The sequence below is a fragment of the Protopterus annectens genome, chromosome 12.part0 (genome assembly GCF_019279795.1).
Source record: "Protopterus annectens isolate FY-2018-M chromosome 12.part0, PAN1.0, whole genome shotgun sequence".
In the NCBI taxonomy this organism is placed as follows: domain Eukaryota; kingdom Metazoa; phylum Chordata; order Ceratodontiformes; family Protopteridae; genus Protopterus; species Protopterus annectens.
The window spans coordinates 347,471,948-347,487,471 of record NC_056746.1 but is presented as its reverse complement, the minus strand read 5'-3'; the positions used below and the strand labels follow the sequence as shown (position 1 = coordinate 347,487,471).

The window sequence follows — 15,524 nt, the reverse complement described above, 5'->3', positions numbered from 1 at the left end:
TTATCTGAAACACACACACTAAGGGTAAAGGCTCTCTAATTTAAACAGGCCACGCACCCCTCTAACTTAAGTAAGCTAACTTAATTAAAGACAAAACAACAGTATTTAAACAGCTCTCTAATAAACAAGCTTAACAAGAATTATTTTAAACACACACGCTAAAGCTAGAAATGTACTTAAGCCGGGATAGGGAAGAAAGGCCTTGAGAATAACGACGGCCAACAATCAAAAAACAAAGGCAGCGACCACAGCAAAACCTGCTAAAAGGGTAACTGACTTACTAACTCCAAAAAAGGGAAAATAGCAATATTATCTACTATAGACAGTTAGAAAACTTTTACTCAACCAGAGCCAGTATGAAACACTCTATCTTGTTTTAGCGGCAAATGAGATCTAGGGAGCTTCCATGAGCATCATGGGATAGGGTATCAGCCCCAAGCTAGTTAAAGGCCTTAAGATTTTTGTATAAGGCCGAGTTGTAACCAAGGATCAGTTCTGAACCCAAACAGTGCAGAATGAAGATGAAACAGGACAACATCACATCTATTTGTTTCCAAGATTTAGGTGAGAGTTCCCTTTAATACTCGATTCATCAGGGTAAGCCAAACTCCTATTAAGTCTTTCCCTAATTGCTTCTACAGCTCAGCTGAATGCTATCCAGCCAAAAAGACTTGCCTACTGCTTGGTAGAGATGTAGGATTTTTGTAAAGGGAATTGTGACTATCAGGGGACTATATAATACCCGTCAGGTTTTTTTGGTCCAAGTAGTTGAGACTCAGATGCTACAGAAACAGAAAGAAAGGTGTCCTCCAAAGTTTCTAATGCAAGAGGGACAGCAAAAGGTTGAAACTTCTACATGTCATAGATTATAGTATCCCTTTTGAGATACAGCAAGCTTTTTCCTTCCTAATTAGAATACTGCATGACCTTTTGGATTGAGGCCCCAAAACAAAGTTCTTCTTGGGGAGAGTCAGATGATAAAGTATCATCAAGTTCAGACTCATACCCCAAAGGGGAGTGCAACTGATAGAAATAATCCAAGGGTTCAGATTCTAGTTCAATGGAAGAATCCCTTTTTCTCTTCAAAGTGTTAAGATGGTGTAGATGAAAAAAAATGTGGGGGTTTCAGAGACAGAACGTCTTTGAAAAGTCCCTGAGAAAAAAATATTTCTGTTAAGGATCAATGGAAAAGTACAGTTTTGTACCTACCATAAATGTAGATGTTCGAGTGTACACCCTGCTGCAGTCATCACACTTGGGTTATCCTGTCATCAGGCGGTCTCGCAGTCGGCCCAAATTCCGGGGTCGGTTGCTGTCGCTTCCTCCCTGACGTCAGTGTGCCAGGGGTATACAAGAGGCATCCAACGCCATTTTCTTCAGCTTTTCTTGCCCCAGATGTCAGGTGCCCCCCCAAAAGGTGGTCAGTAGATCGTACCAATAATAAAGGTTTAGCACACACAAAACATCCCTCCAGCTATAAGCAAATACACCACAAAGGTTGTATCAGATTTTAAGGTATAGAAAGGTTTCAGTTAGGTCAGAGGGGATGGAGGGAGGGTAACCTGGACTGCAGCAGGGTATACACTCGAACATCCACATTTATGGTATGTACAAAACTGTACTATGTTCATCGTGTTACCCTGCTGCAGTCATCACACTTGGGTTGAATTCCAAAGCTAAGGATGGGAGGTGGAGTGAAACAGGGTTAGAGGAGGCTAGAAGGCCCTGCAAAACTGCAGTGGCGAAGCCAGCTCTAGTCTTAGAGTAAAGTGGTAAGTGATAGTGTTTGGTGAAGGTGTGTACTGAACTCCAAGTTGCAGCTTCCAGAATATCCTTGGTTGGCACCCCCCTGAGGAAGGCTGTAGATGTAGCTGCTGCCCTGGTGGAGTGGGGCCTTATGCTAGCAGGAACTGGTTTTCCATGATGGGTGTAGCAAAAACGTATGCAATGTCCTATCCATTTGGAAATGGTCTGTTTTGAGATAGCCTTTTCTTGTGATGCTGTAGCATAGGATACAAAAAGCTGGTCAGATTTTCTGAAAACCTTAGTTTTATCAAGTAGTAACGTAGTTGCCTGTGAATGTCCAAGGAGTGCAGGAATCTTTCTCCTTTGTTCTGTGGATTTGGGAAGAAGGTGGGCAAATGGATGGTTTGATTTAGAGCCACACTGGATACCACCTTTGGCATAAAGGAGGGGTTAGTTCATAGAGAAACTCTGTCTTGATGAAAAATGAGGAAAGGCTCTACTGCCATTAGTGCCTGTAACTCTGAGACTCTTCTGGCTGAAGTAATTGCTAGCAGCAGGGCAGTCTCCCATAATATAAACTTTAAATCAGCTGAGAAAGTTGGCTCAAAAGGTGGCAGTGTAAATTTTTCCAGAATAAAGTTGAGGTCCCAAGTTGGTGTTGGTGCTCTCCTGGGAGGCCTAATGTTTTTGGCCCCTCTGAGGTACTGCCTTAGAAGTGGATGTGAAAATAAGGGAGGATCCGTGTTGTAGTGAGCTGAAATAGCTGAGGCGTGGATTTTAATAGATGATAAAGAAAGTCCTTTGTGTGTAGAATCTGAGGTATGTCCGGCTCTCAAGGGGATTTTGGCCTTTAGCTTGGTTCCAGGCGCAAAATCTTTTCCATTTGTCTGAGTAGGCTTTCCTGGTGCTGGGCCTCCTGGCCTCCAGAATGACATCCATAACAGCTTGTGAAAGAGGAGCTGGCTGGTTGCTTAGGTGATTTGCCATGCAGCCAAATTTAAGGTTTTGAGCTGGCTGTGTAGAATCTGACTGTCTTGCTGTGTGAGCAGATGAGGAATTTGTGGTAAAATCCATGATGGGCCATGTTCCTTAGTAGTGGGTACCAGTGCTGGCGTGGCCAGTCTGGGGCAATGAGTATCATGCGGGGTCTCTCCATTCTGACTTTTAGCAGCACCTTTGTGAGAAGAGGCAATGGAGAAAAGGCATATACTGTCAACATTTTTCAACTGAATGAGAGTGCATCCACTTTCCAAGCTTGATGGTGAAATGTCCTTGTGCAAAATTTTGACAGCTGATAGTTTTGGGGGTTGGCAAACAGGTCTATGTCTGGGCGCCCCCATTTTTGAGTTATCATTGCAAATACTTGTGGATCCAGTTTCCACTCGTGGGGATCCATGATGTTCCTGCTTAGGTCGTCTGCCAATGTGTTCTTTTTTCCTGGCAGGAATTGTGCTTGTAAATGAACTTGGTAAGCCAGTGCTGTGTTCCACAAGGTCATTGCTTGCCTGCATAGAGGGTAGGAGTGTGTACCCCCTTGCTTGTTTATGTACCACATTACTGTGGTGTTGTCTGTCCTTATAAGCTGCCCTGGAAGCAAGAGGTCATTGAAGGCTGTCAGAGCATTCTGTACAGCTAGCATTTCTTTTTGATTGATGTGCAGATTTCTTTGATCTGTAGTCCATATGCCTTGAACGCACTGTCCTGCCATGTGTGCTCCCCAGGCATAGTCCGATGCATCTGTTGTCATAGTTTGCCTGGCTGGGGGTAAGGTGAAAGGCTGACCCTTGTTGAGGTGACATGCCTGTGACCACCATAGAAACTCCTGTTGAAGGCAGGGAATGACAGGTATCATTACTTGAGTTGGGAACTTCTGATGAAACAGTCACTTGTTCTACAGCCTGAAATCATTTATTTTCTAAATACATCTTTAAAGAAGAAAGACATCATCTGACGGTTTTCAGAAAATAAATCCTGACAAAAATAGCAATCCTTGTTGTTATGATGGGAATGTGTCATTCGATTGACAGCTCTTTCAGTGAGTACTGAGCCATCAAAAAAATGTTGGCGAAACAACTTTCTCCAACAGTAGAGCTTCCTTTCTTTCTCCAGTGTTTTGTGTCTTTGTAGGTATATTTAGGTTTGGAGGGTGTGGGGGAGTGTCTCCCCACATGGTCGATTCCCCCTTCAAAAAAACTTGTCTCCATGATTTGATTTCAGAAATCAGAAATATCAAAAATGAAGTGTCCTCAACAGGGTACAAAGTTTTCCCTAGTGAAGGTAACTACATCCTTCAGTGCAGCTGACAGACCGAGCTAGAAACAAAGTCTTTCTTCATAGATTGGTAGCAAGAAAGTTCTGAGGATTTTTGCATTCATACATCCCTTAAATATCAGCATGTAGTCCTCATGTTTAGGTTTAAGGATGGATGGTGAATAATGAAGGAGTGCAAGGCAGTTTTACTAAAACTACTTTATCTGATTCAAAGGAATACTTCACAATTATGCAGTTATGGATCACATACATAACAAAAGCAGAAGGTTATAAATTAAAGTGTAAGCGATGATGAAGAAACGGGGAATGGAGTTAGAGAAATAAACAAGTAGGATTTTGAATGCATGTCCAATATATAAAATCAACCATACAGAATATTATATTCATAAAGCAGTAGAAAGTATTCTAAGAATTAGGCTAACATGGGAACGAAGAAAGGAGATTTTCCCCAATAGGGATGACTGCAGGTAGTGGTATAAAAAAGGTAAGAGGGGACTGGAATTTACTGGAGGAAATCAACAAAGTATCTAAGGTACTGTGAACAAATAACTAGAGAAGAGAAGGTAATATAGTGGGATGAGGCTAGAGAGAAGTTTGGAATGTAGGTTACAGACTGCCATCTCTACCAGGAACTGATAAGACTGTATAGACAAAGACAAGTGGACGGGGAGTGTTAAGTAAAAGACTAGCTCTGGTACAGGTTTTAGTTGAATCTAGAAGAAAAAAGCTGCTGTTAAAAGTAAATAACTAGAAGGGCATATAAATATTGCATGATTACTATAAAAATCAATAAGAAGAGGTTAAAAAAGATTGGGGAAAGGCAATTTACAAAAGAACAAGCGGAGGACATCTGTATGGCTCCCAGGTGTGCAACAACAAAGCCCAGAAGGTTTATCACTTTTGCTTGAAAGTGTTTGCATAGATATTTTATAGTACAAGTAGACTTCAGAGATTTTTTCCCTCAGATAGATAGCAGATGTATGTGCGAGGGGAAATACTGAAATAACTGGGAACATATTTTTGAGAATGTACTTTGTCAGAAATGTTGGGGGAGCAAATACTTGTGACTAAGGAAATTATTCTTTTGTGCTGGGTAACAGAATCTGAATTGGCAAGACATGGCAATGCCTTACTAAGTTTAATGCTACTGGCTGCCAAAAAACAATAACTAGAAAATGGGATCCAAAATCTAAACTAACTGTAACTGAAGTACTGAATACTGCACAGCAGATAAAAGAACTAGAGGTGGGATATTTAGAATAAGGATGGAATAAATTACATAAAGTAAATTGAATTTGTGGGAATAATGTTCTTGAGGAGGAGTGGGGTTAAAGGGAAGGCAGGAACTGAGCAATTTAGGTAATGCCGGAGTAAATGAAAATATTTAAAAGAAAATAAGAATGAAAAATGTTGCAATGGTTTGTTTTCCTTTCTGTTAACACTGTTGCCCTCATTTCACTCTTTAAAATGTGATGATTTAATAAAGATGTTAAAAAAACATGAATCAGAGCAGCTTGTTCCAGTATGGTGTTGTCACAGAAATTAAAAATAGGACAAAAGTAGTATGGAGAAGAGGGAACACAGAGTGGGTCTATGAATCCCAAGTCCAGTAACTGGAAGGGGTGTAGTTTAGCTCATTATAATAAACCTATACCCCCAATCACCAAAGTCTGCTGTAACACAGCACCTTGGATACACAGTTTTCAGTTAATTTTGTTCCAAAAGGTTACAGGAAGAGTCTCTGTATTTTTTTACCTTTAAGATTGTTCCTTTACAAAATGTTCAGACTTGTATACTAACTTCTGGCTACCAGAAAGAGAATGAATAACTCAAAAAGTTATCTTTATGCTCTATAACTGTGTAAATTCCTCACACTCAAAGGCTTTTTGTTGAACTTTGAAAGTATAGTTGTGTAAAATCTTACCATAACTTTAGATGTCCTTCTCCTCTATATGCTGCTATATCTATAATATGACAGAGTCTGCCTCTGGTTGACTCGTATGTCCGGCCATTTTACAAAAGATAGCTGCTACTGTGAAGGTACGTGTGATGGCCCGCTTTTCTCAATGTATGTCAGGTATAAAGCGGACGTCAGCACGTATCTACCTCAGAAATGAATGCTGCCGGAAACCAGCGACTATGGAGTGGGTACTCGGGAGTCAGGCAAGCGTCAGGAGGAAGGCAGGGTGAGAAACTATACAGCAGCATATAGAAGAGAAGGACAGCTAAAGTTATGGTAAGATTTTACACAACTATACTATGTCCTTCTATTCATATGCTGTTGTATCCATAACAAGAGGGAGAGTGCAAAAGCTCATGCTATTAAGGATTGGGTGGGGGAACAGAGACACTTTCCACAAAGCCATGAAGTATGGCCCAGGCAAATCCTGCTCTGGACCTGGAAATGATGTCCAACTTATAGTGTTTGGTGAAAGTGTGGGCAGATGACCATGTAGCTGCTTCTAAAATGGCAGCTGTATCCAAACCCTTAAAGAATCCACCAGAGGAGGACACAGCCCTAGTGGTGTGTACCTTCACTGGGAAGGGAAGCTTTTTGCTATGGGCGATGTAGCAAACGGAAATAGATTTAGAGATCCAGGAGGAAATTGTTTGCTTGGAAACAGGGTGTCCCCAGGGTTCTTGGGTGATACAAGTCAAACAGCCTATCAGATTTATGAATGGATTTAGTCTTGGCCAAACAGTATCCGAGTTGACTATGTACATTCAAGGAGTGAAGGATCCTTTCAACAGAGGTTTGAGGTGAAGGGAAGAAGATATGAAGATTGACAGACTGATTCAAGGAGAGTTCATTAACAACTTTGGGCATGTGTGTGTCCTTGTGGAAAACTGTAAAGGAGGGAGAGGGCATGAGGGCTTGCAGTTCAGAGACCCATCTGCCTGAAGTAATGGCCACCAAGAGGATAGTTTTCCATGTGCAGTGTTGGACAGGACAGTCCTTGGTTGGCTCAAAGGATGGTAAGGTTAATTTTTCCAGTACAAAATTTAGATTCTGGGGTGGGGGTTGGGCTTCCTTGGGTGTCTAAGGTGTAGTACTCCCTTCAAAAATAGCTTAACTTCCAGTCTGGAAGCTGGGGGGGGGGGGGCGGCAATCAGTAGACATGCTGAGATGGCAGATAGGTGTGCCTTAATAGAAGAGTAAGACAAGCCAGAGTTCATCAGTTCACACAGGTAAGACAAAACCACTGGAGGTTCTACTGTCATTGACTGGATATTTTGCTTTAGACACCAAACAGAAAACCTTTTCCACTTTGATAGATAGGATTTTCTGGCCTCCTGCAGAACCTGAAGCAAGTCCTTGGTGTAAAGGTGTCTGAAGGGAATCAACGCCCTATCACTCACAATGTAAGGTTCACGGTGGATATTTGGGGTGTATGAGAGTTCACTTCTCCTGTGTGAGCAGGTCCATCCAGTGGGGTAACTTGTGGTGTTTGCCCTTGGCTAGATGATGTAATAGAGGGAACTAATGCTGCCTTGGCCAAAAGGAAGTCACCACCAAGCTTTGAAATTGTTCTCTCTGAATCTTGAAAATAAAACACAAATAGGATCCGAATAGGTGCAGGTGGACACGCCAAAAAATCCAAAAAGTGCTGAAACACAGGACAAGTTTATTGAAGTGCGCTGTAGTACACAGACTTCCTCAGACAAAGTGCATTAATCAATCACAGCTTTTGTACTATCCTTAATTCCCTAATTGCCTGTGAACAAAGGCAATTAGGGTCAGGAAATTGTAGAAACAATATTACCAACACACAAAAAACTCTATAATTCAGGAAAGCAGAACATTATTGAAAAAATGTATTAAAATTAACTATAATTTAGTTACACTTTAAATGAATGAATTAATAAAGAATAATATAAATATAATAAAATTAAATGAATTAAAATGAACTACCTAATAAGCTGCAAGAACAATTACAAAAATACAAAAATCATTTGACCCCACATACTGTAACTGTTTCTTAAATATTCTTAATGTTGTATATCTATTAAGACATATATGAATGAATAAACAGGAAACACTTCAAATGTGCATCTATTTATATAAGAATTTAAAATATACGTGAATACGTATATGTGAATATAAGATGTATTCAGAAATAGATGTCCATATATAGGTCATACATCCAAAGCTGTTCCATTAGTTCCTTACTTAAATTGAGGAATTTACTAAGATAGACTACATACTCTTATATAGACACTAATATTTGAGTCAGTTTGAATGTGAAGTAAAAAGTAGTTGTATTTGCTTTGGATGTATGACCTATATATGGACATCTATTTCCGAATACATCTTATATTCACATATACGTATTCACGTATATTTTAAATTCTTATATAAATAGATGCACATTTGAAGTGCTTCCTGTTTATTCATTCATATATGTCTTAATAGATATACAACATTAAGAATATTTAAGAAACAGTTACAGTATGTGGGGTCAAATGATTTTTGTATTTTTGTAATTGTTCTTGCAGCTTATTAGGTAGTTCATTTTAATTCATTTAATTTTATTATATTTATATTATTCTTTATTAATTCATTCATTTAAAGTGTAACTAAATTATAGTTAATTTTAATACATTTTTTCAATAATGTTCTGCTTTCCTGAATTATAGAGTTTTTTGTGTGTTGGTAATATTGTTTCTACAATTTCCTGACCCTAATTGCCTTTGTTCACAGGCAATTAGGGAATTAAGGATAGTACAAAAGCTGTGATTGATTAATGCACTTTGTCTGAGGAAGTCTGTGTACTACACAGACGAAAAGCGCTTCACTTCAATAAACTTGTCCTGTGTTTCAGCACTTTTTGGATTTTTTGGCGTGTCCACCTGCACCTATTCGGATCCTATTTGTGTTTTATTTCCTGTTTTTTGTGCTCCGTATTTGGTTGCTCTCTGAATCTTTAGCAGAAGATTTTGTAAGAGAGGAAAGGGGGATGCATAAGTGAACATCCCCTTCCATGGGAAGGAAAGAGCATCCACCCTCCATGCCCTGGGACAGGGTATCCTGGAGCAGAAGGTTGGGAATTGTCTGTTCATAGTAAAGGCAAAAAGGTCTACCTGAGGTATACCCTATCGATGGACCAGGTCCAGGAACACATCCCTGTTTAGCATCCATTCATGGGACTGAGTCATGGTCCTGCTTACAGCACCTGCCATCAAATGTTCGGCAGATGGTATGAAGATGGCTAGAAGGTTTACTTGTCTCTGCTGGGCAATTTCTTATGCTTTGTAGGGCCAGTCTGTACAAGAGGTAGGACTTTGTCCCTCCTTGTTTGTTGATGTACCACAGCACAGTGATAGTTTATGTACCATCTCAGCACCCCTGGAAAAATTTGATCCTTGAAGATTTGGAGGGCTAATATCAAGGCTCTCATCTCCTTGATATTGATATGCTCCCTCTGTTGGTCCTGGGTCCAAGTGCCTCTCACTCTCCAATTTCCTAAGGTTGCTCCTCAACCTGTGTCTGAAGTATCTGTGTACAGACCCTGGTTGGGAGGGCAGGGGTTGTAAGAGAAGGCTTGGGTTGGCAGTGACCTGGGAAATCCACCAATGTAGTCCCCTGGAAAGGCAGGGAAGTAGAGGTACCATAAACGCCAAAGGATGCAGGTGTTGTTTCCAGATTGTCCTTGGGTATCACTGGAATTTCCTCATGTGTAGCCTTGCTAAGGGTACCATGGGGATGGCATAAGCCATGAATCCCAAGAGCCTCAGAAACTCCCTGGCCGACAGGGTTTGGGGTGGGAGGATCTCCTGGAAGTAGGATGTGAGGGACCAATTCTTGTCTGGAGGGATATAGGCCATCATTTGTCCTGTTAAGATCCTGCATCCAAAGAACACATGATCCTGACAGGGTGTCAGGGAGGATTTGTTTAGGTTTATGGTGAACCCCAGGCACCCCAAGAGGGAGATGGTAAAGTGTAGATGTTGTTGTACTAACTGTGGGGATGGAGCCTGGATGAGGACATCATCCAAACATAGGAAGAACTGGATCCTCTGCATTCTGGCAAAGGCAATGACAGGGGCTAAGCATTTTGTGAACACTCTTGGGGCTGTAGATAAACCAAATTGCAAAGCACAGAACTGAAAATGCGCAGAACCTACTGAGAAATGAAGGAATTTCCTAAAAAGATGATATATTGGAATGTGCATGTAGGCATCCTTTATATCTAAGGACACCATGAAGGCCTGAGGGAGGATCAGGGGAAGGAGAGTAGGAAGAGTTAGCATCCGAAAGGAGGGGACCTATAGGAATGTGTTTAGATGGGACAAATCCAAGATTGGTCCTCTAGGGACCTTCCTTCCTTGGGACCAGGAACATCCTGGAGTAGAATCCTTTCCCTCTTGATTGTGGAGGAACCTCCTGAACTGTGCCTTGACAGAGGAGGGCCTGCAGAACTCGGGAAAAGGAAGTCATTTGGTCTCAAGGGAGTTGAGGAATACCTCTAAAGGTGGGCCTGGTTTCCTACACCATGAAATATCCCAGTTTTATTATACAGAGGAGACAAGAGTCCTGGGTAACCTGTTTCCAAGCAGGAAAGGCCAGGAAGAGACACATGGGGGGGGTCTGAACTTGAGGCCTGGTAGTCACAGACTATCAGGCTTGGCCTGAAAAGGCTGTTTCTGAACTGGGGTAGAAGGAGAAGGCCTGGAAGGGGTATGCTTCCTGGAATCCTTTTTTCCCTTTGGGTGGCATTTGTCTGAAAGTCTTTCTCACAAATGTAGTTTTAGCTGGGCAGTTCCTCTGGAAACGGGGAACTAGGGACACAAATAAGTGTATGAGGTCCTGGAGCTCTTTGCCCTTTGGCTAAAGGGCCTTAAAGAGTTCAGCAGCCACTGAACCAAATAAAGCCTTGTTTCCAAGGGAGTGCCCATGAGTTTTGACTTAATGTCATCAGGGAGAGGCTGTAGCCTGAGCCAGGAATATCTACAGATGACAGAACCTAAAGCAACAGCCCTCAATGAAGCCACCACTGTGTCATATTCTGCACTTAGAGTATTCAGTTACTTCAGTGCAGGAATTTAACAGACTAGAGACTTTGGCCTTAGCAGGGGAATCAGGGAGGACACCCAATTGCTTAACAGCATCAGAAAGAAGGGCCAAAAAACATTTGGCCATATCAGTTTGGTAGTTTATGGCTCTCACTGCTAAAGTGGCACAGGTATATACTTTTTTGCACAGTCTTTCCATTAATCTGCTCTCCTTATCCAAGGAAAGGAGGGAAGTGGAGGGGAGAAATTTGGAAGTTTTATCTACAGACACAGAAACCATAGAAGGGTCTGCAGAAGGGGCCTGGAAGAGGAATTCAGCATCTTCAGGGACTTTGTAAAATCTGTCTGGTCACTTTGGAGCAAGGGGTTGAGAATCTGAGGCCTTAGAGGCAGTCATGAAGTCATCTAAAAAAGAAGGATGCACAGGGGGAACTGCAGCTGGATTAGGAGACTCCATTTGTAAGGTCATAATACCTCTTTTGAGTCTCAGTAACCTGACTGCAGTCCCACTTGAAAAAGTCCTTCATTTGTACTACAGTTTCTTCAAAGGGAATGTCCTCCCCATGAGAATCCCTTCCACTAGTCTCCTCCTCTGGAGAAGCATACCCCAGAGGGGAGTCAATTTGGGATATGTAAGTAAGGGATTTATCCCCAGAAAAATTATTTTCTTCAGAGGAAATATCAGTTATTAGTTTACTCTTGGGAGTAGAAACTGAAGGGGCCTGGGCAGGGGCAGAGGCCTGGTGTAATGTAAGGAAGGCATTAAGTAGGCCCTGAGTAAAGGCCTGCCAGTCAGGTGCCTGGTCGGATGGTACGGACAGTTGAAAAGCAGCAATATGTTTTAATTTTTGTTTCTTCTTTTTGGGGGCATCCAACATAGATGTGTCTATGATGCAATGCAGGGAAGGACAGTCAGATGTCGGGTGGCACTCCACAACATCAGAGATAATGTCTTCACGGACGATTTAGGAAACCCCACATGGGCCCGCAGAAATTATAAGCCTAGGTTCCCCCCAGAAGCCTGAGTTGGACACCTGCGACTCCCTCTGGGACATGCAAAAGGCTTCTTTGACGGCTTCCTCCCGGGTACCCATCAGTGGAAGGTCCGCAGATTCCAACTCAGACTCTGGGCCTTCACCGGCCTTGAGAGGTATGGTCTGAATAGAGGGCGCAGTGGTAGGATCAGGCCAACATTTCTTGGACTTTTTGTGGGTGGCTCCTCTGAGGTTCCCGATATCAGGTCCATGTCTTTGGTTAAGCGCTTCAAGTGCAGATTCTCTATATATAATTTTAACATGGCACGACAGCTCCTGAGAGTTTTGGGAACAAAGGTCTGACAGATTTCACAAGTGGTGTGGTCATGATCTTGGCCTAAACAGAAAAGGTAGAGCTTGTGCGAGTCTTTATGTGGAATCTGCCTTCCATGCCAACACTTGTCCTCTCTACCTAACACTAAACCAAAACACAGTAGCAAAAGATAACCAAAAATGGGGTACTTATCTTAATATGTTCAAACACGAAGTCACTTCTCCAAGTGAGCGACGACTAGAGCTGGCAGTCACACAAGAGGCAGAAAAGTTCTAAGGTAGGTGTGTGCTGACACCCGCTTTACAGCCAATGTACGCTGAGAGAAGCAGGCCGTCACAAGTACCTTCACAGTAGCCGCTATCTTTTGTAAAATGGTCGGAAGTATGGGTCAACCAGAGGCAGACTCCCTCATGTTATGGTTACAGCAGCATAGGAATAGAAGGACATCAATATTCACAGTTTTCTAGAATGCAATCCTTTTCTAAACAGACAAAACTGAAGGTTTTTGAAGGAATCTGATACACCACATGCTGCTAATTTTTTCCCAAAATAGTGCATGAACTACTATAAAACTGTACTAATCTAAAACAACTATGTTGGCTAGAATTTCAGCAACAACTAAAAATTAATCAACTAGCCATAACCCATCAACTTCTATATCAACCTAACAAAACACCTATACTATCTACTCTTATTCACCCCTACCACAACCTAAACTCCCTAAGATCAGCACACAAACTTCTTGTAAATATTGACAAAGCAAACAACAAAGCTGGAGACTCCCTCTTTTCTAACACTGTTGGAAAACACTGGAACCTCCTCCCCTATGAACTTTCTTCTATTCCCTCAAAATCTCTCTTTTAAAAAGAAACTTAAACTCTACCTTAAATCACAATGGCTGTGCCCCTGTAGTAATCCTGACTAACTTTAGCCCCCGACACCTGACTACATTCTACATCTTTTAGACCACTGTATCTACCTCATATTTACATCCACTGATTCTATATCTCCTTCTCACTATCTACATATGAGTATTTATGTATGTATATATATATATATATATATATATATATATATATATATATATATATATATATATACATATATAGTTATTTCTATATATATGTATTCCTTCCACTTCTTATACCACATGATATACTAACATATCTGCCAGGCTTCTTCATACTATCCTGTATCCTCTATTATGATACATTATGCTAGTATTCACCATAAATACCACTTTAAGCAATATTTTGTAATAATATTCTTATCTAAATGTTCTACTTTCTGCAATTTGTACTTTAAAACTTTGTCACCAGTTAAAATGTTATCTTTATTTCCCTATGTTCATGTACTGCTGTAAAGTTTTTTCACGTTTTTTTTTTTAATGTAATTTCATTTTGAATGTTGGAGCTTATCTCCCCGGGCCTCTACTGAAAATGGACATGTATCCAGCTAGACTATCCCGGTCAACAAATGTACAATAAAATAAAATAAATAAAAACTGTAAAAGATACATGTAAAAACATAAAATAAAATAAAAACACTTGAATTTAGCATTGCCAAAGACAGAGATTTGAGAATGAGGCAATGCGATAGCAAAACCGGATGCCACTTCATTTCAAGACGAAAAAAAATGAACAGTATAGGAAGTCTGGTGTTGACATTTTCATAGCCAGTGTCCCTCAAATAGCCACAGCATTAGACTACACTTTTCTACACCTTGGGCTGGATGCTTATATATGAAATTTAGCAGCTGTTATCCTTTTCTTAAATACATTCAGTTACAAAAGGCTGCTGACTCCACCTGCACTTTAAAGACATTAAACAAGTATATGAGAGACATGATAACATTTGTTTATATAGGTACTGATGTACTTACCTTTACTTCCTGAATGTTTAGTAATATTCTTTCATTTCCATCATCCTTTTGGTTACTTAGATTTGTTTTTAACTTGAGACCTTCAATCTTGGAATTACTATGACAGCTCAGCATTTTGTCCTCGTCCTTCTGTAACAGAATTAAAATGGAACAGACTTACAAATAAAATAATACATTTAGAACAGCAAGTTAAAATGTACTACTCATTAGGCAATCAGGATATTATTTTTTATTCAAACCATAATACGGTATATATTTAAGCAACAGAACAGCCCTGAGTTTCAGGCAGCTGGAATTATTCTCTTAGGAAAAGCAATTCATAACAGTATTGTAGGTTCATAGGTTGGTACTAGGCTATCGGCCCTAGGGCCTATACAAGCCTAGCCATAACAATTCCCTGGATACTTTTCCCACAATATTTACTTACCTGGACCCCTGTCTAGCAGGGCGACTGACGTGATCCCTGGGGTGAATTTCCTATCTCCCATCCAATTGTCAAGGTTCCTTTTGAAGAGGGCCAAGGAGGCGCTCTGCTTGACATGTAAGGGCAGTCTATTCAAGAGTATGGGGAGTCTCTGGGTCAGGAACCTATCCCTCCAGCATGGTTTGCTCATTGTGATGACAAGGTTTAGATCCCTGGAGCGTGTGGCTCTGAGGGATTGGGATTTCTTTAAGTGGAGCATGTCCAACAGCTCAGGGTTTGACATGGCCTTGTATGTTAAGTAGAGATCGCCTCTGAGTAGAAGATATGCCACAGAGTATAGCTGGATTTTTTTTAGACGGTCAGCATAGGGCATCTGCTTTAGGCCTGTGATTCTTTTAGTGAGGTATTTCTGTAGCCTTTCCAATTAATTAATTTAACCAGCTGCCTGAACAACCACAACAAAAAAAGGTTTCAACTGTACAACATACCTCTCAACTGTACAGATTTTTGCAGAATGTACAGATTTTGATCTCATATTTTTGGTTCGTTTTTTCATAAAATTATGGTTTTCTGGCAAATTAGAGGTAAATCATTAAAGATTGAAGTTAGAAAACAAAGACAGACATTTGAGTTTCAGACTTCAAATCCTTCAAAACATTCACACCAATGCAAAACCTATTACTCTATCAAATTTCTAAGTTTCTAAGAGCAACATTTAAAAAACTGTCCCTATTATTTGGGCCTTTGTCCCACTTTTATTTATGGCTTTGCCCAGATTTTTCTCTAAGAGGTTGAAAGGTATGCTGTATAACCTTGTCCTGTACCCCACAGTAGGTTGAAGATATACACTTTCCAAGTCATCAGTTTCTTCCTTCCTTT

At 40.8% G+C, this 15,524-nt stretch overlaps 1 protein-coding gene across 4 annotated transcripts in view; it reads right to left on the bottom strand.

Moving 5' to 3' along the window:
• LOC122816558 (katanin interacting protein) overlaps nucleotides 1-15,524 on the bottom strand; it is a 3,576,055-nt gene that overhangs the window by 2,090,735 nt on the left and 1,469,796 nt on the right. For all 4 annotated transcript variants that reach the window (XM_044089422.1, XM_044089419.1, XM_044089421.1 and 1 more), the window contains exon 7: nucleotides 14,222-14,350. In XM_044089422.1, the coding sequence (XP_043945357.1) occupies nucleotides 14,222-14,350 (129 nt within the window). The remainder of the gene's footprint in view (nucleotides 1-14,221; nucleotides 14,351-15,524) is intronic.